Genomic DNA, 27,885 nt, shown 5'->3' on the forward strand with positions numbered 1-27,885 from the left:
CCCCCAGGAGGCTTATAGGGGTCGCTACCAGGCAGACAGCAGTGGCATCCAGTGTCATCATCGCCCCGCTTCCAGGACGCAGATGCTGGAACAGGCCTGAAACTGGCCAAGGAACCGCACTCCCACTTCTGCACCCAAGTGGGAGGCCGACTATCAAACTTTGTCAATCAGTGGTAAAAGATCTCCACAGACAAATGGGTGCTGGATGTTCTGCAGCAGGGGCACACTTTGGAATTTCAAGACAGGTGCGCCCGCATTCCTATTGTCATGTGTCAAGAGCTGCACATGGCACAGCTGCTACAGTAGGTCCAAGCCATGCTTTGCAAAGGGGCAATAGAACCAGACTCTCAGCACCCCTGGGCACCCGAGTGTACTTCACATGCTTTCTGGTAAAGAAGACGTCAGGAAGATGGCAACCAAAACTAGAATTGCGGCCTCTCAACAAGTTCCTAAAAATCCAAAAGTTCAGAATGGTCACGTTTCAGCACGTCCTCTACCAGCTGGAGGAAGGGGATTTTGTGGCAACTCTCGACTTGGAGGAAGTATACTTCCACATCCCCATTCATCGCAAGCACCATCATTACCTATGTTGTGTCGTCCATGGAAGACATTACCAGTTTTCCATGGAAGACATTACCAGTTTAAGGCCCTTGCCTTCGGCATGAAATCGGCTCCAGGGGTGTTCACCAAATGCTTGGCCCCGGTGGCAACGCATCTACGTTGCAAAGGAATCTACTACTACCCTTACCTGGACGATTGGCTCATTCGGTCCCGCTCCCACGCTCTGGCAACGAAGCACACAGCAGAGACCATCCAACTTCTGGCGTCACTAGGCGTCTCAATCAACTATCTGAAGTCCTGCGTAGTGCCATCTCGGAACGCTCTGTTCCTGGGCGCCCGACTCAACAGTCTCCTCTCTGGAGATTCCCTTAGAAGAGAGTGTGAAAGCCATCCTCGGAATGGTCCAATGGCTGTCGGCAGCGGCTGTTGCAACAGTCCAGTCAATGAAGTCCCTGCTGGGTATGATGTCTTCCTGCATCCATCTGGTCCCCTTTTGTAGGCTTCAGATGAGACCCCTTCAAGCATTTCTGGATTCCAGGTGGGAGCAAGTCACGGGCACATGGACAGAAAGATTGCCCTTAATCGGCATTCCAGCAAACCCTGCAGTGGAGGTCAGTTCGTCCACACTACACTCAGGGAGCTCCATTTCAGATCCCTCCGTACCAGACTACAGTCATGACCAATGCTTCTCCAGAAGGTTTGGGAGTCCACATAGGACATACTCACGCCAGAGGCCTCTAGTGCCCAGAAGAAAAGGAGTTGCACATAAACATCCTGGAACTGTGGGGGGTGTTCTGGGCCCTAAAGTCTTTCCAGCCTGAGCTCTAGGGAAAGGTGGTGCAGGTCTTCACGGACACCACCACCGTGTTTTACATCAGAAAACAGGAGAGGATGTGCTCCCCTGCTCTCTCCCTGGAAACCCAGTCGCTATGGCACTGGGCCATTCTTCAGCACATGTTTTTCACACCTTTTCACCTGCAGGCATCAAGAACACCATCACCTGCTCTCCCTGCAGGGAGCTGTGGTCCTGCCACGAATGGGCACTTCAGCAAGCGCAAGTGTCGCGCCTCTTCAGCAAATGGGATCTTCCTCAGATCAACCTCTTCGTAACAGCTGTTAATTCCAAATGTCAGATGTTTGCCAGCAGATATTCTCAGCAGAGGAGCCTGGGGGATGCCTTCAGGAGTACAGAGTACAGGAAAGGTCTCTTCCTGTGCTCTTTCCCTCCAATTCCACTGCTACCACGTGTGATCAACACACTCTGACATTGCCACTGCATGATGATCCTCATTGCACCGGCGTGGCCAAGGCAAATCTGGTACTCAGACCGTCTCCATCTCTCGGTGGTTCCTGCCATCCAACTGCCTCCACTTCCTAACCTACTCTCCAGAGAAGATGGTTCAATCCTGCAACACTACCCAGCGTCGCTGAACTTCATGGCCTGGCTCCTGCAGCCTTAGAATCTGGACACTATTGGCTGCCTTTGGAATTCAAGAAGATCCTGTCTAATGCCAGGGCTCCCTCTACGTTGACTTGCTACAGGCACAAATGGAAGCGTTTTACAATGTGGGGCTGGTCGTGGAAGCTTTTGCGGCTGTGCGTGACTGCCCCACAGCTCCTGCCATACCTGCTTTCACTGGCCATGTCTGGCCTTGCTAATCCGTCTATCAAGGTCCACTTGGCCGCCATATCCCGGTACACACGGGCTCCAGGCAAGCTCTCGCTGTGGTTGCACAGGCTCGTTAAGGAGTTCCTCAAGGGTCTATTTGGCACATTCACACTGGTAAAAGCTCCTGCACTGGCGTGGGAACTGAACGTGGTTTTGTCTAAACTGATGAGGCAATGCATCGTGCCCCTTTGAAGTTTGTCATGGAAACACACCTTTCTGGTGGTGATCACCTTGGCCAGGTGGGTAGGGGCGATACAGGCCCTCTCCTGTAAGTCTCTGTATTTAGCCTTCCACGGCACTAAGGTGGTTCTGTGAACTCATCTTTCTTTCATGCCGAAGGTTCAGTCGGATATTCATCTTAAAGAGCCTTTGGTTCTGCCAGTTTTCTTCGCTAATCCTTCTTTGCCTGCTGAAAGGGTTTTTGCGTTTGCTGGACTTTCAATAGACTTCTCAGCTTTTCATCAATTATGGACCTGTGGGAAATAGGAAAGTCCTGTCTAAGGCTTCCATCCCCAGGTGGCTCTCCGGCTGTATCATGCATTGCCATCGTATGGCCAACAGACTGCTTCCAGGCAAGCCGAGAGCCCACTCTACCAGAACCATTACGGAAATTACTGTTTCTCTCTCTGGTGTTCCCATGCTTGACATCTACCCACACCTTCACAAGATTCTACTGTTTCGACAAGGATTCCGTGGAGGAATCCTGGGTCAAACAAGGGACCTACACAACCCATTTGTTTGAGGTGAGTCTGTTCCGGGGGTAAGTGCATTGCTTCTGTGAGCCTTGCCACTTCCCATGGTTGTTTACATGTACTGCTGTGTAATCATATTCATGAGCATGTGCATCCATGTAAGACCCCATACTGCAGAAGGTACAAGTTACTTACCTGTAACTCTTGTTCTCCAGCACGGGTCGTGCATGGATTCATATGCAAACCCTCCGTCCTTCTCTTCTATAGCTCTTCTTGGTTCGTACGGCCACTTTACATGGGCTACCAAATCTGAAGATGGCCTCCAGGGGTGGAGCTCAGGAGAACGAGTGTCATTGGCTGGGGGCAGTATGACCCAAAGGACACTGATAGGCTATAGAGGAGATGAGCAGTTTTAGTTTAAAGCTTAACTGCTTTCTTTTTTACTGAGGACTCCCAGCCTGATGACGGGGAATATTCATGAGTACATGAATCCATGCAAGACCCATGCTGGAAAACAAAAGTTACACTGCTCACATCTCTTGACTCTAACTCTCCAGCTGTTCTCATTCTACTTGACCTCTCCTCTGCATTTGATACAGTCAGCCACTACATCCTCATAACATGGCTCCACGATACTCCTGGTATCTCAGAGTGGGCACTGGACTGGCTGACCGCCTTCCTGACTGACCGTCCCTCCCAGGTTATCCAGGGCTTTTCTCCTCTCCCACCTCTTATCTCCATCTGTGGCGTTCTCCAGGGCTCCAACCTTTTTCCCTGGCTCTTTAACATCTATCTTGCTCCGCTTGCACACCTACTTTCCACTTTTACCCTTAATTCCAGTGTTATGCAGATGACACACAACTCTTCTTCAAACTTCCCTCTGATCCTCGTCTTACTTCCTCCATCATTCCTGACTGCCTATCTGCCATCCAGTTCTGGTGTGCCTCTAATGATCTCTGCCTTAAAGCCAGCAACACTGAGATCCTTCCCATTGGGACTCCTGCACCCCCTTTCTTCCCTTCACTTTGCCCACCCTCTATGGGCTTTCCCCCTTCTCCTTCATCTGAAGCCAGAAACCTTGGAGACATCTTTGACTCCTCTTTTTCCTTCCTCCCACACACCCAGGACCTTGCCAAGAAGGCCCACTTTTAACTCCATCTCCTCAAAGGAATTCTTCCTTTCCTCACTTTGCTCCAGAAGCTCAATGTCTCTAGAGCTCTGGTACTCTGTAGGCTGGCCTACTGCTCTAGCCTCTTCCTTAATCTACCCTCTTCCTCGCTAAATCCCCTCCATTTTATCCAGAATAGGGCTGCAAGGCTTATTCTTTGCCTCAAGCCCAAGGACTGCATCTCTCCAGCCCTTAAATCTCTCCATTGGCTCCCGCTTGCTGCAAGGATCAAATTCAGATCCCTCTCCATCATCCATAAGGGTGGTGGGTGCTGGGGACCACGCTATCTACAACTGGCTGTCACCAAATACTCTCCCTCCAGATCTTTATGCTCCTCCGGCGCCAACTCTCTGCTGTCTAACGCTTCTCTAAACAGCGAGCTGGTGGCCGATCTCTTTCCTCGGCTGGCTCCCGCCTCTGGAACACACTCCCCCTTCCTCTCTCTCTTGAGCCGGATCGCATCAAATTCCGGAACCTCCTTAAGACTTTCCTTTTCACCTCCTCCTTTCCCCTCTCCCTCCCTTGCTAAACCCCACAGTCGCTGAGATTGGTGACCAGGGCTTTTATGTGTCTTTCTGGGTCCTGGCCCTCCCCCTCCAAAAGCCTTCAGCCTCCACCCACTACCAGCAGTTGCCTTTTGGCACCCACTGGGCTGTGCTATCTCAGAGGCCTGCTCTTATTGCATTGGCAGTTGACCACTCTTAGCAAGTAATCTCTGCCAGGCATTAAACAACTGCTTACAACTTACTCCGTGGCACTTCCTTCCGTGGAAATCCTAGCACTTACCCTCGTCTCTTCTCGCTGCACTTGCACGTTCTGAATGCTCACAAGGTCTAGTAGGGCCTAGTAGGACCACCTCTTCCTTTCTCTTCATTGTTATTATATTTGGCTTTCATTCCCATGTTCCCTCCCTATTGCCGTGTGGGTGCTTTGAAACACAATTTACTTGATGTATAAGCGCCCTACAAATGCATAATAATGCTGGGACAGTTAATGCAATTAACATTCCAGGAAATAACCATCAAACTTTGTTTAGTATGGTTCTTCATAGTGGCATTGTTAATATCAAACTGTCACATAACACAAGTGGCCATGGAGGAAGAGAACGAGAATAATAATTGTACATATAAAAAAAAGGAAAATGAAAGAAAACCTTTTTGGTAGTGTCAATTCTGATCAAGCGCATGTAAACCATAATATTGGCTATTCTAAAATTGCCAAAGTACCCCCCACCCCCATCTTCAACGTTCCAACAATATAATAATGAAACAATGTAATACATTTCATGAATTCATATTAGTTTAAATATGTAGTCCCTCTGCACTCAACATATTATGACCATCTTTAGGAAAGCAGTCAGGATGTGCAAACCAAATCGCTAGATGTTATTTTGGCATCTCGCCATTTTTAAGCTCTTTGTTAGAGCAGCCAGGTCATTCTGCTAAATTAATATGCATCATAAAATAGGCTTACGTTCCAAGCTATCAGCAAGGTAGTCCATGCCAAATTCTTGGTGCAGATTATACATAGCCCTTTGCTTAAAATACTTTAATGAGAGGCCTCAGGGATATCAAAGATGAAAAGCTCTTGATGTCACTGATTCTTGATACATCAAAGTGACCTGTGTGGTGATACCAACTCTACCTTTTCCCTGGGAATAATAGTAGGAGATAGTAGGAGATGCAGCTCACAAAACTCTGTATATATCTACACGTAATATATCACGACCCATGCGGCCCTCGTTTAAGTGAGGTACGTCCCCTTCCCCTCACCTTGTCATCATCGAGCCTTGATGGGTTTCACAGTGTACCATCTGTTGAAGCAGCCACGGACACGAGAGTTTCGAGGAACGCCAACACCTGGTGACTAACTGCAAGGACGCAGCATTAAGGGCAACTGATGCATTTAACGCACATGGACCAAGTCTCTGTATTTTCACTAGCCAACCGTATGAAGCACGGGTTACTCAAGCCTTCCCCCCCATTTTAGCCCCACATGGATCAACTTTTGATTGAAGAGCGCATTTAAGTACTCATGCGTTTGAGAGTTAGAGACCGACAACCTTGCTGTAACCGAGGACAACAGCGAAGACGCAGCAGCATCTTGCCCCCGTGCCGACATCCAGAAAGCTGCAGATGTTTACAGCAGCGAACCCACTAATGCGGGTGAGGACACAGTGTCCCGCTCAAGTGAGGACCACAGCATGGATAAAAATCCAAGAGCGCATCACCACTAATAAGAAGTGTGACATCTGCCCTCTCAAATCAATGTGTTTTATATAGTTTGTTGCGCCATTTGAACAAGACAGATAGCCCCTGAAGAGTTTCCTGCAATATCATGCAATTTGATGTGGAGGAAAGAAACATGTTGGGACATATGAGTATGAGTCAATAAGAATGTATGAGCGAGTATGAGTTGTAATAGAATGCTTGATGTGAGTTATATTCAAGAATTTTTTCTTGCAAGGCACTAGACACTTTCCTAATATCAGTGTAACAAAATACACTTGCTGTAGAACACTGTCTTTATGTATTGTTGTGTGTACTGCACAAACCAAACTTTTTGAACCCAGATCTATACAAATAAAATATGTATTTTTGTAACTAAACCCTAGTCGTTTGACTAGCTCATTAAAACACTGGTCCAAACAAGGTGGCCACCTAATAGGAGTGGAACCCCACGAGATAGTGTGCTGACCACTTCTTTCTGGACTTGACTGTGCTTTTCTGGGTTGGTGCAGGGATCGTCAGCCTCTTGTATTGGTCTTCATTAATGCCACTATCAGGCACCACCTTCCGGTACCCTTAGATCATCTAAAGAGGGTCAAGCGTCAAACACTGCAAACTCAGACCCCAAGGAGCTTCAACTTTCCCCTCAGTTTCTTCTCAAATACCTTCTCGCAACTTAGGGCTACACAAGACTTTACCTCCCCTAGATTCTGGACTCAAGGTGATTTTTGGCCCTTGATCTTGTCCCTCTCCACCAGCCTAGACTCATCCTCCAGGCCTAGGTCTAAAAGGACTCCCACACCCTTTTCTTCTCACCAAGAATACTCTCCTGCTTTCCACCTTAATATCTTTTCCACCCTCCTGCTGTGCCTTGTCTCCTGCTTTCTATCTTTTTCCCCACATGCTCCTTTCCCTCACTTTTTTATGTTTAACAGTTTCTGCACTGTACTGAGTCCTGTCTGACCTCCATCCATTGGTGTTTTCCTTCCACCTCCTCTTTTTCCTTCGTCAGTAGATGCTTTAACCTACTTTCCTTTCTCTGTTTTTTGTATCTCGCACCTCCTTTACTTCCAGTCGCCTCAGATGTTCTAACACTTATGCTTCCCTCCAGCCTTCCTCCTCAATCTCATCTTCATCGGCCTCTGTTCTCTTTATCCCTCTCTCGCTCGCTGTCTCTCTCTCTCTCTCTCTCTCTCTCTCTCTCTCTCCAGCTCTCTCCCCACTCATTCCTTTCCCTTTCCTCTCCAGTGTAATGTTCGCAATCCTCTTCTTGGCTCCTTTTATGGTGCTCTTACCCCTCCTCTCTCACTGGATGTGCCTCCTCTTCCTACCTGCTCCCCATCCCCCCGCTCTGTTCTCTCCATCTCTCTCTCTATGTTCATACTCCTAAACTTTCTCCCATTTCCTCTGCTCTGATTTCTCTCTCCTGTCCTCTCTGCAACTCAATCTGCTTTCTTTCCAACAGACTCCTAAAATCCACACCCCACGGTGGCTACTATGCTTTTCACTTCCCAGTGGGACCTGTAATTGGTCTTGTAAGCGAGAGATAGATCTTATCTGTGCAGGTTTCAGTACTGGGCTTTGTGATTGGTGTATACTTTGCCAAAAACGATTTCCACATGTAAGATTGCTCTTATGACAGACCACAGATAAATACACAAAGGTATGTTCCCACCAGGAATTATTTGGCAGATTATTCAAATATTATTTACTTTAGATGAGCTGGGCCGTAGCCTCTCCTCTCACCGTAGTGCCAGGTCTGCTGTAAGACATATTTAATAGATCTTGCATATACAAAAATCGATCAAACAAATTAATACAACAAATAGTATAAAAAAGATGCAAAATGTATTCTTTTTTTTTTTTATTTTTGATGCTGTGGTTTTATTTACAAAACCTTTCATCAAGTTTCAGCATGTTATATCATGCACTCCCAAAATTTCACAAGTGTGAAGATTTCTTTTTTTTGTCACCTAGTAAGAAGTTTGCCCATCTGTCTTCCGGTGATAACTCTGACGAGGGTTTCATGTATAAAACTGTTCTTTTCTCACTTAGCGCTGGACATCTCATAATAACATGTTTCAAAGTTTCAACCACATTTTCTTTCTTTGCAGAAGCGGCAGAAGTTGAATTCTTTAGTGATTAATTTTCTCTTTGTTAAGATTTCATTGGTTGGGAGCAAATTTAATTGAAATCTCAAGTAGGGGTCCCTTATGTGTCTATCAGGAAACGCTTGCAGATATTTCGGTAGACAATGAATTGGTCTGTTGTCAACTTTACAGTGTAGGTCAGTGTAGGTCAAGTTGATATTTCGACTTTTGTTCAATTGTTAAGTTATCAATGAAGTTAATGATTGTATCACCAGCTCATATCTTAGTCTCGCCATTGGGGTCGATTGTGGAAGGGATAGAACCTTTCTCCAAAAGATCCCTTCTAACTTTTGCCATATCTTTGGGTCCAAGTTGATCAGTGTCTCTCCACCATATGTTATAGTGAAGCATTCGTCCTTGTCTGGCCAGAGAGTGAGCTTTGACTTTTAGCAAGAGTGACCAATCATTTTCTGTTGGGGATTGGTTCAGCCAGATTCCCAGATATTTAGTAGTCTTTACCTGGCTGAGCTTTTCTTTGTACAGGAAAAGGACTTTATTGCTTTTCTTTGTTAGTGGCTTCTGTGTCAAATTTATTAATTTCGTTTTCTGAATGTTGATCTTTAAGTGGTTCTTTTCCATATATGTTTCCATGTTGGACAAGGCCAACTGTAGGCATCTGTGGTTTTGGAAAAATGACACAATGTCATCTGCATATGTTATGCAAGGAAGGAGTGTGATGTTTAGTTTAGGAGAATTTGTCTCTGGCTTGTAAATGTTTTTTTCAAAGTCTGATGTGAATAGGTTCAAAAGCGTCGCTGCTAAAGGGCATCCTTGTTTAAGGCCGTTCCATGTGACGATTGAATCAGTTATTGTACCTGATCTAGACATCCTGACCCTAATGGATGTGTTGGTATAGAGTTGTTTAATCGGTTCCAGTATGTTAGGAGGGCATCTCCAAGTAAGTAGCTTTTTCCAAAGTAACTCTCTATTCATGAGGTCCAACGCCTGTTGTAGGTCAACGAAAACGGCAAGCAGAGTGGTTTGAGTCCTAATCGCTTCCTGTTTTGCCAGGTTCAGCAAAAACAAATTGATGTTGGTACCGATATATTTCACAAAACCAGTTTGTCTCGTCGCGCAGATGTTTGCTTCTGTTGCCCAGGTTTGCAGTTGTTCTAAGAGAATTGTTGCGAATATCTTTCCAAGCGGATCTAGGAGGGCAATTGGTCTGTAGTTGCGTGGGTCTTTAGAGTCTCCCTGTTTGTATATTGGAATTAATACAGCCAATTGCTAGGAGCGTGGAATCATGTTAGTTCTTGATATAATAGTAAACAATTTTTCACAAAGTTCCTTCCAGATCTTCAGATCTTTTTTAATGATCTGGTTGGAAAGGCCGTCCGGGCCGGGAGCTCTGGAGGGATATAGTTTCTTGATGGCATCTTCTATGTCGGTCGGGTCCATTCAAGATACCATTTTGCCATGCTAATGTCCATCCTGACTTGAGCTTGGATTGAGGTATTTTTATATAGTTCAGTTATGTAGTTTGTCCATGAAAGTTCTGTGACATCTACTATCATATTCTGGCATGTCATTTGTGGAGGATTCAGGAGATTCCATAGGGTTCGAGTATTAGTTTTCTTTAGAGCAAGTAACATAGTTTCTGCATCATTTGGATCTTGCATCGCCCTATTATCTTTCCTCCAATTTCTGTAAGTTTGTTTGAGGTTTTTATTGATATGTCTTCGCAACTCCATAATCGTTTTTATTACCTCATTGTAGGCATGGCGATGTGTCATAGTTTTGCGCTGGTGGTTCATTTTAGCAAATCTGTGCGGATGTAAAAGCCATGTGTAGTTCAGTTTTTCGTTGTCCTTGCTGGAAAAGATATTCTCTCATTTTCACGGGTTTGCTTGCTCCACTCAATCCCCAAGATGTCATGGTCACTTTTTGTAGTTTTAATTCTTCTTGATTTAAATAATTTGGTGTGAAGTTCAGCTGACAAGTAAATATAGTCAATTGTAGCCGTTGAGTTGCCCTGTCTCCATTTACCACTTGTGAAGTCAGAGTTCTTGTCCTGCATAGTCACTCTATTCAAACATCTCAGATCCATTTCTTTCTGCCATTCTCGGGCTCTCGGTGCTTAGCATGTGGTGTTCTAGTAATAATCCCTTTTCATTATACATATGGATGTTAAGATCGCCACATACAATGACATCTATACCCAAGTATGAAGATGATACTGTGTCAATCGCTGAGCATACTAGGTCTATGTATATTTGGTCCGAGATGGTGACAGGATTCCAGTACAAATTTATTATTTCAAGGCATTCTCTTGTATAGCGAGGTTTAATAGCTGATGTATTCATCGCTTGTGATCTTATTTGTCTGAGTATGGTCATTTGAATCCCTTCTTGAGCGTTAGTCAACTCTATAACTTCCAAATTAATGCCCGTTTTCAATAGTGTTAGAAGACCTGCAGACGGACGGCCTCTTGCTATTCTCAAGGCTGGATTCATGAGGGTCATGTAACCATCGCATATTGGTTGCACAGTAATCCAAATTATTTGATGCATATGATATCAAAATGGGCTAAATACTGATTAGGTTCATTGAAGAGATGAACATTTCCACAGGTGTTACATGTGCATAGAGAAAGTGATTGTTTTGCAGTTACTTTTAATGGTTACTGATCTTGTGAACAGTTCAGATCTCTCCAGATGAAATGCTTTGTATAGTCAGTTCGCATCCTATATTTGTGTTGTTTATCTTGCCTTGTGGTCTCAGGATCTCGGGTTGTCCTGTGTGTGCCTGTTCGTTGTCCAACCTTTTTGATGTCAGTTTCTTTTGTTTTGTCATTACTCTGACTGATACTTGTCTGGAGGTTTTTATGATTTTCACTATTCTGTTTCGTCTTTTCAGAGTTCAGTACTGTGAATCCTAAAGAGAGAAGATGTTGCTTGCTGCTAAGAATTAGCTGTCAGGTGTTGAAAGCTTTTATAGTTATGCAGATTTTTATCAAATCTAGAGAGCTCTGTAAATTCGATGGTCTGTATGTCTTTTGATTGTATCTTTGCCAGCATTGGAATAACTTCAAATAATCGAAGTAGATTTGTCCGGTTTAGTATTAGTTCGTCATTAGACTTTAATATCCGGTGCAGCAACAGGCTGAAGGTTTCAGTCTGATTTAAGCTGTGGGGGTTGATAAATCTTGGGGCACGTAGAGAGCGAGTTGGAGTAGAGGAGGCCAAGATAGTCTTAAAAGTGGATTCATTTATGTAAGATAAGTTGTGTATGTTTTCGTCATTGTGCGAAATAAACGTGGAGCTTGAAATCTCTTCGCAGGACATCATCATCTGTGATGTGTACGAAGGCTGAGAGTCTCCATATTGATCGAGTACTATGAGCGTGGAGTCACTTGGCTGGACTTGCGCTTCTTCAGATGGTTCTGGCAAGTCTTCCAGGTGTTGAGACAATTCTAGGAGCATCTTCATATTTGCCTTTTCGTCTCTCACAGCTCTCATGCAATCACTGGAGCAATGTGCAATTTTCACAGGTTTTCCTTTTTCAGTGACAGCCATCTGCTGAACTGTCTGTTTGAGGCTCAGATAAATTGGAGGGGCTTTTGGAATGGTAAAATGTCGTAAAAAAGCTTGGGATCCATTTTGTCTTCTTTTGGGTTTTTTGGTCGCGTCCTTCTTTGAATTATTAGTAGCATCTTTGATCGGTTGATTGAAGATCTGATATTTCTCCTGTGTAGTTGAGTTGTTTGTCAGTGTTCCACTCCCATCAATTCTAGCCACGGGGTTGGTACTTAACATATTACATGCTGAAGGTTGATGTGCAAGGTTTGGGTCTACATCTAATTCAGTAAGATTACAAACTGCGGGCTGAAATGATCATATTGTTATCAACTGGTGGTTGTACATTGGTGGATGAACTAATCTGTGCTTCTGCGTTGGTTTGTTTCTTATCTTTCGATCCGTTCAGAGTTGCCATCAAGGTGAGGAGCGCTTGTGTAAGTTCTTTTTTTTCCATTCTGTCATTCCTGGCGATCTCAGCCAGTCTATCTTGCCAATTTCTTGAGTTTTCTGCTTCACTATTGAGTACATCTTGTAGCGTCTCGACGAAGACTTCCATCTGTATTTGCTTATTGAGTATTGAAGATAACAGCGATGCTTGTTCTTTAATTGAATCAGCCGTGGTTTCTTGAAGTTTGCTAAAAGAAATCATGGAGTGTGAGGTGATGGCAACTAGCATATTTTGCAAATCCAGCATGGTCGTCGGGATTGCCTCTGTTATAGGTGGCTCATTCTCTATACAGGTACATTTCAAATTTTGTTGACGATTAGATTCCGGTCTCTCTTTCCATGACCTTCTCTTTTCAGGAGTGTCCTGCTGCTATATGGGGTAAGTTGTACGTTGTAGAGTGTGCGGTTTTCTCTCTGTGCTGTAAAGTAGATAGACCGGATAATATTGGATCAAGGCTTTGGGAGAGAATGGCTGTTATTTTCTTTCTATTTGGATTTGAGTGTAAAAGTGTATCCTTTTAATTTTCTTTCGTTGTTAATCCAAAGACCTCTCTTCTCCTATCCTGGTTCTGGATGAGTGCCTCAATCTCCAGTATGTCTAACGATATACGAGCCATTCCTGCAGTTTGCTGGCTAACCGCCGACTGAATCATGTCCCCTGATTGTCTTCGCTGTTCGTACAATGATTGCCATCTCCTTTTTGCAAGTATCGCTTTGTCTTTCTGGGAGATGCTAAATGTCTTAGTTTGCTGAGATTGGGACAATTTTAGAATCACAGAATCGTTTTCTATGAATTTTGAATCCATCCATATGTTTGTTGACATTGCAGCATTATCCTGACGCGTATTTAAGGATATGTTTAGAGTTTGGATTTCCTGTGTTGTCTTCTTGCTCTCTGTGTGATCCTTTGTAGGTGTTGTATATGGAGAGGTGGTATCATTATCTTGGCAGAGTAATGGTTCTTTCTCTCTGCAAGCATTTGATAGATAATCTTGATGGGTAGAAGACACAGTGATAGTGGGATCAGCTAGCTTTTCTGCGGATGTCTGTTCAATGATGTTTTCTATCGTGGAGTCCAAGTTTTTGTGATTTTTTTGGTGGCGACTCTTGATAGGGAATTCAGAGTTTTGGGATCATTAAGGAGGATCTCTTCAATGATCCGATCTTCATGTGGTTGTATTTGTTGTGTGGCTTCTACAGAAGTCTACTCTAACATCGGGGTAGATGAGAAAAGATTTGTAGGTGTCAAAGTAAAGGCGAAGGAGGTAGCCATAGTAGAAGGAGTCTTTGAACGGTGCCGTGTCTGCGGGCCCGTTTGATAGTCTGTTTTATTTTTGTGTAATTTCGTTTTTGTCATCCTGGGATCCGAAGCGATGTAATGTGAAGACTTGTCTAATTATCGCCCTTTCTCCAATAAGCTAAATTGCTGTATCAACCGTGACTTGCTGTTTCAAAGAAGAGATTTTTATTTTATATTTTTTTATTATTATTTTTCCTCCTTTTTTTCCTCCTTTTTTCTGAGTGTTAAAGGCTGCATTCCCCTGAAGTAGGCAGATGTGTAGTTTGTTTATTACAGGTTCGTGTCACCAGGGTCAAATGAAGTCGCTCGCAGTCCTTTTAAGTAGGCGGATGTGTAGTTCGTTGATTACAGGTTTGCATTGCCAGTGTCAAAGGCAGTCGCCCGCAGTCCCCTGGGAAAGGCTGACGTGGTGTTGTGATCTAAAATTGAAAGATCAGGAAACCAAAGTTCAGTATAGTTGTCTAAGGACTCTTGGAATGAATTAGCGTGGTTTGTTGGTATCGAAGTCACACGCTATGTATGTTTAGGACAAAGAGATCTGGTTAAAATAACCTGTTCTTCAGTCTATTTGCGTGCTAATATGACCAGTGAGCACTTGGAGTCACTTCAGATACTCGGTTAGTTAATCTAAACACTTGTAGAATCTCTGCTTGGATTTACGTCTTCAGAGGTATCCAGTGTGTCTGAGGAGCAGGGTCAGGGACTAAGCGAATAGAGTAATTGTTCTGTAATAAATGGGAGACGTTAGACTTCCTGACCTTCCCGAGCTAGATGTAGAGTCTGTGTCAAGTAACTGATGTGGATGGTCTTACCTCTCTGTGTTTCACGCCTCCGTGCCAAACAGCAAAACAGTAGCCAGAGCCCTTTCGTCGCAGGGCTTACTTCGCAAGACCGGCTTGCCGTTGATTTTGTAGTCAGCTGTTAGGACGCCGGTCATAGCATGCTGGGTCAGAGTTAAAGGGGCCAGTACTCGTTTTACTTCATGAAAAAGGGTGCAAGTTAAAATTCAGCAACAGTTCATTGGTGCTTGTCAAAACGGTGACACGGATAGTCACACAGATAAAAGCAAGCGTAGCAGATGCAAGTGTCTACTCCACAAAACACAGGGAAACAGTAGAGAGAGCCCTTTTGTCACAGGGCTTACGCCGCAAGGGCGGCTTGCTGTTGATTATGTAGTCAGCTGTTATGACGCTGGTTGTAGCACACTGGGTCGGAGTTACGGGGGCCAGTACTCGTTTTACTTCGTGAAAAAGGGTGCAAGTTCAAATTCAGCAACAGTTCATTGGTGCTTGTCAAAACGGTGACACGGATAGTCACACAGGTAAAAGCAAGTGTAGCAGATGCAAGTGTCTACTCCACAAAACACAGCGAAACAGTAGACAGAGCCCTTTTGTCGCATGGCTCAAATGTATTCAATCATTATTTAGTGCATCAAAAGAGAATCATATGCTGTGAAATCAACTCAAACACAACATCTATATATCAAAAACACTGAAGAAAGACAACGATAATATAGATAACAAAAGAAAAAATTGAAAATACACCTCAGACACCTGAAATTTGATATCTATAACAATCTAGTCTAGATCTAGTCTAGAGTAATTTAGAAATCAATACAGACAGTCAATGTCACTGGACACCCCCACATGGCTCCGTTAGGCTATGGTCATCTGCTATCTTGAAGTCAGGCAGTGCTTTCTTTTCTGGCTTACTGTTTAGCTATGACCTGGTGCAAAATTCTACTGGCGGTAGAGTCTCTGAGCCAGAACATACTTCTGGGGTTTGATGTGGCAAGGGTTTGTGGTGACACCACTTAACTGTGCTTACACAACTATTCCAAGCTGCTAAGTGACATCTACTAAGGATAACATGTGGCCTGAGGAGTCCTGCAACCCCATGCTCAACTGCAGTAGGTTTTGATGCCTTCATGCTTCTAATTTCCAACCCATTATAATACTGTTTATGTAACAATGGTGGTCTTGGGACACAATCATATGTTTGGCATATGGAGCTAGGGGTGGGTTGGGGACCCTGAGGGATCCCTGGTACCACGTCTGTGCCCAACATTGCAGAGAGGACGGTGGCTTTTGGTCCTAGGGTCTTCCATTACCAATGCTGAGCCTCCACTTGCGACCTCATCACTGTAGAGAGACAAGTACCTTTATTTTGGGCTGCATGGACAGGTCTGAGCATGAAATGGTGCCCATTATAAAATGGTTCTGTTAACATATGTAGAAAAGTAGAGATACTGTAATCATAGCAAGTTAAAATTTGATATGAAGGACTAACAGTTAAGGGGACAATGAGAGATTTGGTCTCTAAATTAGGATTGATATACATTCTTAAATTTGCTGCCTTCATATTGTTAAAGTACAATACCATTTCCAGTGATCACAAAGTCTTGCATGCATATACAAACACAGCTTGGAAAATCAATGTACTTCAAATAATGCCATTTAACTCACTTTGAACACCGCTTTCGACATTAATTGAGGAATTAGGACCAACACGCCGAGCAGCAATGTTCTATTGCTTTTGGTGCAAGAATACATTGAGTATGTAATTATTTTGTTGTCTCTTAGCATTCAAGTCAGCAGTCCTGATACAAAGATGGTACCGCCGTTACATTGCTCAGCTGGAAGTACGTCGGAGATGCACCTGGACCATCTTCCAGTCCATAGAGTACAAAGGGGAGCAAGATCAAATCAAGGTAGGGTAAAAAGGGAAAGAGTAGTGTTACCTACTATAATTCACATTTTCTTTTCATAGAAACTTTCGAAAGTCTCCACTAACCACGTCTTTCCCCCAACCATTTCTTTTTTAAACGTGAAATATTTTTTCCAGAAAATACAATTATTCAGTGTGGTAATTCAGGTATAGGAGACGGACAAGAGGAGATGGTTAAACAGCACTTTTATTCGAAATAAAAGAAAACCATCTCCAAGCCCTACCACTATAATGAGTTCCCTGCTCTAAAAAACAACAAACAGAGGTGCCCGTCAGAATGTTAAATACATAAACTTGGTCCTCTATCCATGCCCTAAACTATCCTCCCATCTGCCCTACCACTATGAAAAGAAAGAAATAATCTATCTTGTACTTAGATTATGGTTGTTTTCCCTTGGTTTACTTAGTGGTGCCTGGTTTGCCGAACCCCACCAAAGAGTTCTCAAAAAGTCCCGTCTGGCTTCTGGTTTGGTAATTCCAATGGAAACAATTCTTTACAACAAAGTTCTTGGCCTGGTGGTTTCGATGAACATACAAAAAAAGAAAGAAAAAGAAATGTCTCTTACTGTTCTTTTCTCACAGTGACGGCTGTATCAGATAGCCCAATTAGTTCTTGGTTTAACCCCTTAGGGCTACATTAACCTCAATGAGTTCCTCTGATTGGTGGCCATTTGTGTTTGGGAAAATACCACTCTTTTCTTCTTCCTGTTTGGACATTCCTATTTTCGGCCGCGGGTAGGCCAGGGGCTTGCTTAGCCCAACTTGGGTTTGTGGTGACATAGAATCAGGAGTCTGGCCAGGCTATTGCAGTTTGGGCTATCAAGTTTTATTTTAAGATTCAAAAAAACTATCTTTCCCTATCTCTAGAGGTGGTTTTTCCTACCCCAACCAAACTAAAACTCAGGGTTGTCGGGAAGCCTGTGATGTTCAAAAATAACAACTATCCACCCTGATCCAAACTTCTAAATGATCCCTGCCACTAAAACACAAAAGTCCAAAAACAACACCACCAAATCCCAGGAGAATGTCTCCCTTCTCCTCGGTCAAAATGTCTATGACTAGGAAAAAGCCTCCCTTCTCCTAGCTTGTGTGCTAGACCTTCACTTGAAAGTCTCTTCTTATTCAATCTTCTCTTTCCTTGCTTTGTTCTCTTAGAATCCCTTGTTGAAGGGGGTTTGAGGATTTCGTCCCTTTTCGTTGAAAAGAGAGGGAAGATGGAAAGAGGAGCTGACTCTTGTGGTAATCCAGTGTTGTCGCAATACCAAACACAGAGGAAGATCCACCTGGACCAAAGACCAACTCCTTAACATGAGTTATCCTCCACAGTGCTGAAGTTCACCTTGGAACATGGAAACTTTCTCGTGGATGTTTATAGACCTCCACCGCTTGGGGAAGGGATATTTCGATGCTGTTGAAGACAACTTCCAACGGATGCTTGTCTCTGCTGACCAGGCTTCTTCAGTTCCCATTTCCCCAAGTGACTAAACTGAGGAAAAGAGTTCTTATCCCAGCCCAGGAGAATGACTCCCTTCTCCTGGGTAAAAGTCTCTCAAAGTTTTGGATTTCACAAACGTTTTACCAATTTCATGGGCTAGGAGAATGGCTCCCTTCTCCTAGTGTACACTGAGTTTTCAACAGACTCTTCTTGAGTTACTTCAATTTTAGTTTATTCATCAATAGTCTCAGTTCACTCCAAAAGTTTTGTTTTACTTCCAGTAGAACACTGTCCTTCAACTTGCCCCACTGGGATGAGGGAGAGACTCGCCAAGCTCCCCTTGACTCTTCAACGTTTTACCAATATTATTCAAACTGCCCCCACTGGGACGAGGCTCCCCGAGTCCTTCTTGAATCTTCAGTACCATAGTTTTATGGAACTGGCCTGGGAGTTGCCTCACAAAATGATCTACTTCTCTCTTGTCTTCCTTGTTTTACTTTCTCAAGTTTTCCCGGCCCCCACCTTGACTTATAACTGTTTCTGTTACCTTCTCTCTGGGAACTCTTCAGCGGTTTTGCCAGGGGTCACGGGTTCCTTCTTTCTTCTGCTTTTCTTCAGCCCACTTGACTTCACAGTCCTTTCATGCTGGTGGTCTGGCCACAAGTTTTGGACCAGATGGTCCACCCGTTACAGGTCGCACAACCACCACAATTCCTCATACTTCCCATGCAATTGCCTAAGTGACTCCGCTAGGCTAGTGTTGGCAGGTTCAGTCTAGTTTTTGTACCGAAGAGCCCCCATAACAGGTCACGCCACCACCACACTCAGCTTCAAGGTTGTCAACTCTCAGCCAACTGATAAGACGCTTTCCTGCCGTCCCTCAGTTATGTTTCGTCACCCCACACAGCTGCTTTGACACAGCCTTTGATCGCCCTGTTTCAAACTCGCTGGCTTTTAATGTGGCATCACTTCTATGTTTTTCTGCAAAATGTATAGCTAAAGGATAACTCTCATCCTTATTCAGGATAGCTCGATAATGTTTTAAGATACAGAACTTTAGTTGGCATATAGTCGACACTATATACATTTTGTTACACAGACATAAGATACCACAAATAACATATCTTGTCAAACAATTGATTCTGTGTGTAAAATACCATCTCTTTTGATCTCTTGATCCATATTTTACAAATTTGTGGCAATCAACAAACTTACACATTTTACATCCATTACACTTTTCAACACCTTTCTTAAGTACAGTTTTTGCAACCAATTTTCTTTTTTATTTATAGGTTACAACAAGCTCAGTGATAACAGATCTTTTAATGATCCAGCCTTGTAGAATGTAATCTAGGGTTTTGTCCCCAAAACTTTATTGAGATCATTATCTGCTTGTAAGATTGCCCCCAATGTTTATGAAATGTGGCTCTTACTTGATTGGCCTGAAGACTATATTGGGTGATGAATAATAGATTCTCCGTCTTCTTCCTTCTTTTTCGCCTGTAATAATTCATGGCTGTTACGGTAAACTGTCTTATTATAGGCATTAGTTAAACTTTGTCTTGGGCTAACCTCTTTCCAAAAAGCGTGCTCCCATATCACATACTACTTCTTGAAAATCTCTCTCTAAAGAACAGTTTCTTTTTGCCCTAATCATTTCAACGTAAGGTATACTATTGATAAGTATCTTAGGGTGATGGCTCTTACCATGCAAAATTGAATTTGAAGCTGTGATTTTTCTATGAAGTTTACTACACATTTTTCTTTCTTCAATAAACAGCTCAACATCTAAAAATACCAGATTTGTTTGACTGATAACAGAAGTCAATTTTAGATTCAATTAATTGTCATTCAGAAGGTTAATGTATTCATTCAGAGACTCCTTTGTCCCTCTCCAAATAACGAACAGGTTGTCTATATATCTATACCAACAAGTAATCTGTTCTAGATATTTTTCATGTTGTTCTGACCATGCCATCTCATACTCCCACTGCCCAATTTACAAATTAGCATAGGTGGGAGTTATGCCCGACCCATGGCGTTCCAGCACTTTTGGCAGCATAATTGGTCTTCAAATGTTCAGATATTATGGTCCAAACAAAATTTTAGCAATGTAATGATAACCTCATTATGTTTTTATAGCAATTAGACCCAGATTCCAGGACATATTGGAATGCCTTTAAGCCATGTTGATGTATAATAGAAGTGTATAAAGACACTACGTCTAATGAAGCCAAATTGTAATCGGGCTCCCATTCAATTCCTTGTACTTTATTAAGCAAGTCTGTAGTATCCCTTACGTATGAATTTAAACTCTTTACAAAAGGTTGAAGAAAAAAGTCCAAGTTTTTAGAGACATTTCCAAGCAATGATCCCTGGGAGGATACTATCGGTCTCCCAGGAGGTGTTTCTATGTTCTTATGGATCTTAGGCCTAAAATACAATATCGGAATTAACCGGATAGTCTTTTTTCATGAAAAGAATCTCATCCCCTTCCAATAGATTTCTGTATTTACATTTCTGTAAAATGTCATCAAGTTCAGCTTAAATGGTTGTAGAATATCATACAAAAAAAAGACCAGCAAAGCGCAGAGCGCGCACGGAGTCCGTGCGCAGAGTCCAGTCTGCAGCAGTGTGAGAAGGAGAGAGGAGCTGCAGCTACGGTGCACGAACTTTGTTTCCAGTGATTTTGAGCATTCTATGTGCGTTTAAGGAAAAAAAAAGCACAACTGACCTTAAAAAGACCAGCAAAGCGCGGCGCGCGCGCGGAGTCTGTGCGCAGAGTCCATTCTGCAGCAGTCCGCAGCGGGCGGCGGAGGGCAGCAGCGCTTGCCTGAAATCAAGAGGTAAGAGGCACTCATGGGTGACAATGGGCCATTGACAAGGCTTAAGCTAAAACAAGCCCAGAATTCAATAGTACCCCTCCCTGGTACCACGGCAGATATGGACTTATATGTAGATAGTGTCGCGGGGAGTGATGTTGAAAGTGGAAACGAGAATGGGAGTGTTCTAAGGCCGCGTCATCCCGACGATACAAATGAAGGGGGCGAAGAAAGAAGTGGGAGTGGGAGTGACTGGCACCCGCTGTTACTTCCGCTCCTCGTAAGGTCCATTGCACTATGGACACAGTTTTGGATGTGCAAGAGGGGATGTCTCAGAGTCAAACAAAAGCAGCACCAAGCACTCTAGAAACTCGGACTCAAGCAGAGCTCGAGCCGGTGTCTGCGGAGTTCGAGACGACCTCGGATAACTCACTAAAGGCCCCAGCCAGCGCCTGCTCAGGCTTCGGTGGCAGACAGTGAGGTAAAACCCATGGAGAACCTTGATGACAAAGTACTTTCCATACCACAACAACTATATCTAGGTGACCTAGCGAACCACGAAATTGCACAGGCAGTCAGCGCGCGTACTGTAGCCTTGCAAAATGGAATGGTTAGCAAGAACAATGTTGTTGTTGAACATCGTATGGATCCCACGAACCTGCATAATACAAATATTATGAATACATGGGGCAGCATTTTACCAAGTGCTAGGCTGAATAAGGGGGTAAACGACTGTGAGCACGATGCTGCAGAAGTGATCGAAATAAATGCGGAAGCATTCCAATCTCCTTTTGATGTGACCGATAATGAATTGCTTGCGCTTGAGGTGCCGAATATAGCATTAGATCAAAGCTTGCTGAAATTTACTTTCCCAGTGTCTGCTAAACAGCATTTGAACTTATGTAAGGAAAGCACCCCTATACAGAAAATTGCAATTGGTCCTAAGAACATCAACCAAAACATGAAGTCAACACTTGCATGTAATACCAATAGCAGTAAAAACAATGCCTCAAACGGATTAAACAGTGGTGACAATTCTTCACGAGCTGAAATAGGGAACTTAATTAATGGAATGCAATAGGGTTCCCGCAATGACTTACCCTTGAAGGAGATCGATTTAGCAGCGAGAGAAGCACGTCTGACCAAGAGACTCCTAGCCGACTTTGAGGAAATGAAGGAGAGATTAACAGCAAGCTTTTCTTTAGGCACCTCAAGTGATATCACTACTATGGAATCAGCCATGGGACATAATAAAGAAGGCGAACACGAGCGCTCTACCAGTGGTAAAGCGACAGGCTCGAACCAAAAATCTATCGAGCTGGAAAACGACACTGCTAATCTGGGCTTAAACCTGGCGAATGTAACAACGGAGTGCTTTAAAAGTAAAGGAAAGAACCTTTGCTCTAAGGATGATCCCAGCTCCAAATCGAAAAGTCAGAGCGATCAAGTGTCAGATAAGCACATGCAGCAACGGCCGAAAACCATCCCAGCGAATAACAGGAGCGACCTGAGTTCACCAAGTAAGGAGAATAGCGGCAGCCCGCAAAGTAAAGACCCTGCCTTAAAATCGAACTTGTCAGTTGCTGCTGCCATACAGATTCACAACAATGTTTTGGCTGCCACTTCACTAGCCTTGATACCATTTATAAAGCTGTATGAAAGCTTAAATGAATCTTCACAAAATAATAGAGCTATAATGAGGCAATTAGATGACAAAATCAATAAAATTGAGACGCAATTTGTGGCTTTTCAAATAAGACAAGAAGCTGAAAATATTCAATCTGCCGAACATACAAGCAGACACTTTGAGCAGAGGTTGTTAGAACATAAAGGAATCAAACTGCTTCTAGATGGAATATCTGGCAACACAAAACAAATGCAATCTCAACTACTGGTGAAACAAGCTTCTATTGCAAACATCACCCACGGTGGCACAGATGTAGGGATTCAATGCAAAATAGAAGTGGACACAGCAGCAGCAGGAAACTCAAATGACGAAAATACAGCAGCCAATGAGCCTAACTTACACGTTCTTATTGACCTAACAGGAAAAAGTGGAACAACAACAGCTACGTCAACGACAAATGGAACTAATAACGAACCAAACAAAATCACGGCCAGCGTAAAACATCTATCTGCAATAGGTACCAAAGACGTGATGGCTGATTCCAGCAACCAGGCCTGCGAGGCAAATACGACACCGGAGGTGCGTTTGGAGATTCCTTCGTGTTCTTCTGCAAAGGCATCATATGACATATTCGGTGGTCCGGCTAAAAATCATGAGATCACGGCAAGTAAAGAAAAAATAATCTCACAGAAAAATGGCAACGCCAAGAAAAAGCTGGAAAAAAAAGAACATACAGACTTCTACAAAACATAGAAGTAATATAAAGCAATTTATAAGAAACCTGATCACACCTGTAAAAGTTAAACTACATGAAAATAAAATACTTGGCAAACCGGACACAAATAACAAAGATAGACACGAAGAGAAAAATGCAGCACCTGCAAATAAAGTGATTGTAAATCCAAAAAAGCGGAGGAGAATTGAATCCGACGTGAGTTCATCTTCCTCTGCGGTTCTAATGGAAGAGTTATGTAACATGTCCACATATTCTGATGGCGAAGCTGAAGATTGTTCTGGAGAATCTGTGGTGGACGGTGGGAATACGTCGACAAGTAGCTCTAACTCTTTAAGCCGAATACAACAAGAGAAACATCACTTAATTAAGACAAGTTGCCATAAAGATAAAAATGGAGAGTTATGGGCGAAAGAAAGAGCCTCCTATAAAACTCAATTCGAATGGAAAAAAAGACATATAGATTCTAGTTCCAAGCCATCAAATAACTGCCGATCTGTGTTGAATCCAAAACACACAACAGCGCAGAGTCGACATTCTCCTTCGAAATCACATGAAGCCCCTTGCAGTGCCTTTAAGGATGCGTCTCAAAAAATAATGATTGAAAATATATTTAGAAATGAACTAGATGTCAATCTGAATCGTGCTAACACTATGCGCCTACTGCATGCAGTACCAGTGCTGCGGACCATAACGTCCGATGACATCCGCATTGTCGAATACCTATCGGAAGATCGAGTGGATGTTGTATTACTGCACATTAATTCCCAAGCGGTACGTAATATGCTATTAACCGCAAAGCAAGATCTTCTATGTTTGGGGTTTGAGATCTCGTCTTATGATCCAACAAGTACACAAAGCACATTCGAGACACCGGAGTCCAAAAGCGTAAAAGTATCCATGGATCAGCGACGTGAAGACCTACGGAGACAGTTTAATACTGCACCATTGTTAAACTTAAAGAACGGGAGCGCTGGAGTCAAGTCAACAAAGAAGTAACTCACGAAAGATGAAAATGATGCGCCTGTGACTGTGATTTCGTGGAATATGAGAGGCTTTAGTCATTTATATAATGACTTTCCGGTCGAGCTAACCGACAATTTTGCAATTTGTCTCCAAGAAACCTGGATGCGTGAGCCCCTGTTTAAAGATGGCTATGTGACACTGCTAAATCCAGCCGTAAAAAACAACAAGGGACGGCCATTTTCGGGTCTACTCACCATGATAAAATCAGGCACTAACTGGGAAATAATGGAAAAAATCAACCCCAACAGTTATGTCCAAGGAACATTACTTCAGACCACGAACGCTCACAATAATAAAAAACATCTTTTATTGTTGAACGTGTACTGGAACCCACTAAAAATCTCTGCTGATGCATTCATAGCTGCTGTAATGAAAATAATTGATAACTACCAGAGGACTTGCTTGGACATTGCAATTATTTTGTGTGGAGATTTGAACATCTCATGGTTTGATGAACACAAGAAGCTTGTAGAAGACAAATCGATTGTCGGATGCCAAGGTAATGCAAGAAGATCGCAATGGCGTGGAAATCTGGAAGCCCGCGATTGTATGATGGTAAACGGCCATGTGAAAGGTGATATACCACCAAATTTCACCTGGGAAAACATGGGCTACAAAAAAACCTTAGATTATTTCTGGACATCGAGAAATGTCTTTGTAACAATCAATAATTTACAAATTACATCAACCACAAACAGTGACCACTATATATTAGTAATGTCCTGCAAGCTAATGTGCAAAAAGCAATCTGGCAACAATAGTCAAGTACTAGAAGTAAATCATGGGAGAAACCGTTTACGTATAAATGACCGTCAAATCATTAAAATATCAAATGAAATTCAGGAAACATACCATGACAATGTTGAGTCATTTGACTATATACCGCTGCTCCCTTGTTTGAAACCAGGTTTTACAAAGAGAAATTGTCAAAGTCTTAATGAGCACAAGCATAAATAGAGTTTCATCGTGAAAAACCAAAAAAAGCAGCTAAGCAAAGACCTGATCAAACTGAAAAAAGAGTATGAAATGAATGCTACGAGCATCTTAAAACAGAGAAAACAACAATATCGGAATTGGTTGAAATCCTTTTCCTATTTGAGAGACCAAGAAAGTGGTGAAGAAATGTTGGCACTGATCAAAAAAAACAACTCAAGAGAAATCTGGGGAATCCTGAATAAAGGAACAGCAAACCAGGATGCCCTAATGATAAATGGAGTGACGGAAAACGACTGGGTGACGCACTATCAAATGGTCTTTACAGGAATGGAGATGATACAGCGCGCTGAAAGTGGCACCACTGATATAGCCTGGAACATAATTGAGTCCAAAGAAGATATTCTTATGGCTATAGACAAACTAAAGACATCGAGAGCTGCTGGACCGGATGGGATCAGCAAAACACAGTTAAAAGAACACAGATATGCGTGGTCAACTTTCATCAGAACGCTATTTGTGGCGATAGCAGACAGAAAGCAGATGCCGAGATCATGGACTGAAGCAATGATAGTACCAATATACAAGAAGGGCAGTCGGGACGATCCTGCCAACTACCGCCCGATTGCCCTCCTAGATACTATCGGCAAAGTGCTGGCGACATTTTTGCAAAAAAAGTTAACTTCATGGGCAAAGGAAATAGATCTACCATATATCAGACAAACAGGATTTACAAAGGGCATGGGCATAGAGAACAACTTAACCTTGGTGAACCTATTGAAGCTAGAAGCACTGAATAATAAGGCCCAGCTATTCATGGCCTTTATCGATTTGCAACAGGCTTTCGATTCAATAAGTCGAAATAAACTATGGGAGAAGTTAGAAAAAAGAAACTGTAACGCTCACCTGACTCCCATGGAGGCGCTGGCCTGGTTCGCGCTGCTGTGACCTCTTCTAAGGTGATGCGCAGGGTTCGGTAGGCGGACTGGACCGGGCCCCCAAATCTGGCTTGTCTGGCTCGCAGAAATATCCTTCTGTAGGCAAAAATAGGGGATTAACTGTCTGCGGGCTAATGCAATCAGCCTCCCACTTTCCCCTCTCACCCTCCTCGAAACCCTTCTGTGATTCCTCGTAGCGTCTCACCTTAGGGTCTGGAAGGACAAGCTCTCCATCCTGCTTCTGATGCAGGGGCGCGTTGGTATCCAGTTACTTCACTGGATTTTCGGATTGGTGAGAACCAAACTTGCTTGGCTTCCAGGTAAGTTTTTTGATAAGAGGTTCCCCTTGTGTCCATGCTTTAATGTACTAATGCTAGTGTCTTTTTCCCCATAGGGGCCGGGGTACGGAATGCCGGGGAACAGGCACCGACCCGAGATGAGAGGTGAAATCCTTGTAGAAATCAGGTAAGTCTTTAATGAGCGTTTTTTTGGTAATGTCTTTTCATTCGCTCATTAACGCTGATGTCTCTTTTTCCCCTTAGGGGCCGGGGTCCGGAAATGCCAGGATGCGGCGCGGACCCGAAATGAAGAGTGAATGAATCAACAGGTAAGTCTTAACATGGAGATTTAGCTTTCCTTATTCCCTTCTCTCTCTCACCTTTTGTTCTGGTCTTTTTCTCCCTAGGCGCTGGGGCGTGACTGCGAATCCGGATGATCACTGCTGAACATGGAGGCGCCCTGTAAAGGTGAGTGGAATGCGGCGCTGCAGCGATCGACGCGATGAGCTTTTAAATAAAAGTCTTCCTTTTCAGGATTGTCGGCGAGATGTCTCCGGGATGCGGATTTAGCAGGTAAGGACTTTTCCTTCTTCTGTTCTCTTCTTTTCTTCCTTTGCAGGTGATATAGGATGCTGGCAGGTGTGGTAGAAGTCAGGATGCAGGAGCAGACACGGTGAGCGTCCTGCTGCTAGATGCAGAACAACGCGAAGCACGTGTGGCTGTTCGGGTGGGGTTTAAATAGCCTTGGAAGAAGTTCCAGGTATGTATCCTTCCTCCAATCAGGTATGTATCCTTCCACGGCCACGCCCGGATGGTAAATTAGTCCCACAGGTAAAGTAGTTCCTTTCAGGACTCAAGGAGGCCGGGATCCTGCAGCATGGTCTGCATCAGTTAAGTGCACCCAAGCACTTCCATAATGAGCCTGGCGCCTATGGCGCCAGGACTGATGTCTTTTATGAGCCTGGCACCATAGGCGCCAGGACACTGTCCAAAGGGCCCCTATATGGGGTTGCTGGGTCCTTCCTTGGGGACTGGATGTCCGCTTTTGGGGACGCAGGGCTTGAACCGGCTCCCCGGGAGCGGGCATCATGACAGAAACTGTCCAAACTCTTTGCTGTCACCAATTAAGGCATTGCATTCCAACACTTCAATCAAAGTAAGATTAAATGCAAGTGGAGACCTGTCTAAATCAATCATTACTACCAGAGGGGTGAAACAGGGCTGACTCTGTTTAAGCTTTATATTGCTGACATTGCCATGGCCCTAGCAAATGTGAATTGTTTCCCTCCGAAAATCAACGGACATCATATAAGTTACGTGATCTATGCTGACGACATAGTACTGTTTGATAAAACTCAGATAGGCCTACAACGGCTGCTGTCGAAACTGGAAACTTATATGATTGAAAACGATCTATCAATCAATGTGAACAAAACCAAAATCATGAAGTTTGGCAGTGATCGGAACGCCAAAAATAAGAACTTTAAATGGCGAATCGACAATAAAGTCATTGAAGAAGTCAAAGAAATTCACTATCTTGGAATATTGACGAACATCTCAATACGGGAGTGGAGCTGGGTCCGAGACCTGTTCAATCGAACCAGAATGCTCTCCCTACAAGGAGCGAGACTAC

At 43.5% G+C, this 27,885-nt stretch overlaps 1 protein-coding gene across 10 annotated transcripts in view; it reads left to right on the forward strand.

The window, feature by feature from the left end:
• The window catches only part of PPEF2 (protein phosphatase with EF-hand domain 2), a 703,213-nt gene that overhangs the window by 210,172 nt on the left and 465,156 nt on the right, over positions 1-27,885 (forward strand). For 7 of the 10 annotated variants that reach the window (XM_069626300.1, XM_069626309.1, XM_069626302.1 and 4 more), the window contains one exon: positions 16,316-16,443. The exons of 2 other annotated variants lie outside the window; for them this stretch is intronic. In XM_069626300.1, coding sequence (XP_069482401.1) covers positions 16,316-16,443 — 128 coding nt within the window. Of the gene's footprint in view, positions 1-16,315; positions 16,444-27,885 lie in introns of those variants that run through there. One more of the 10 variants, XM_069626308.1, reaches the window with a different exon arrangement.

The sequence above is a fragment of the Ambystoma mexicanum genome, chromosome 6p (assembly GCF_040938575.1).
Source record: "Ambystoma mexicanum isolate Mex_15411 chromosome 6p, UKY_AmexF1_1, whole genome shotgun sequence".
Classification (NCBI taxonomy): Eukaryota; Metazoa; Chordata; class Amphibia; order Caudata; family Ambystomatidae; genus Ambystoma; species Ambystoma mexicanum.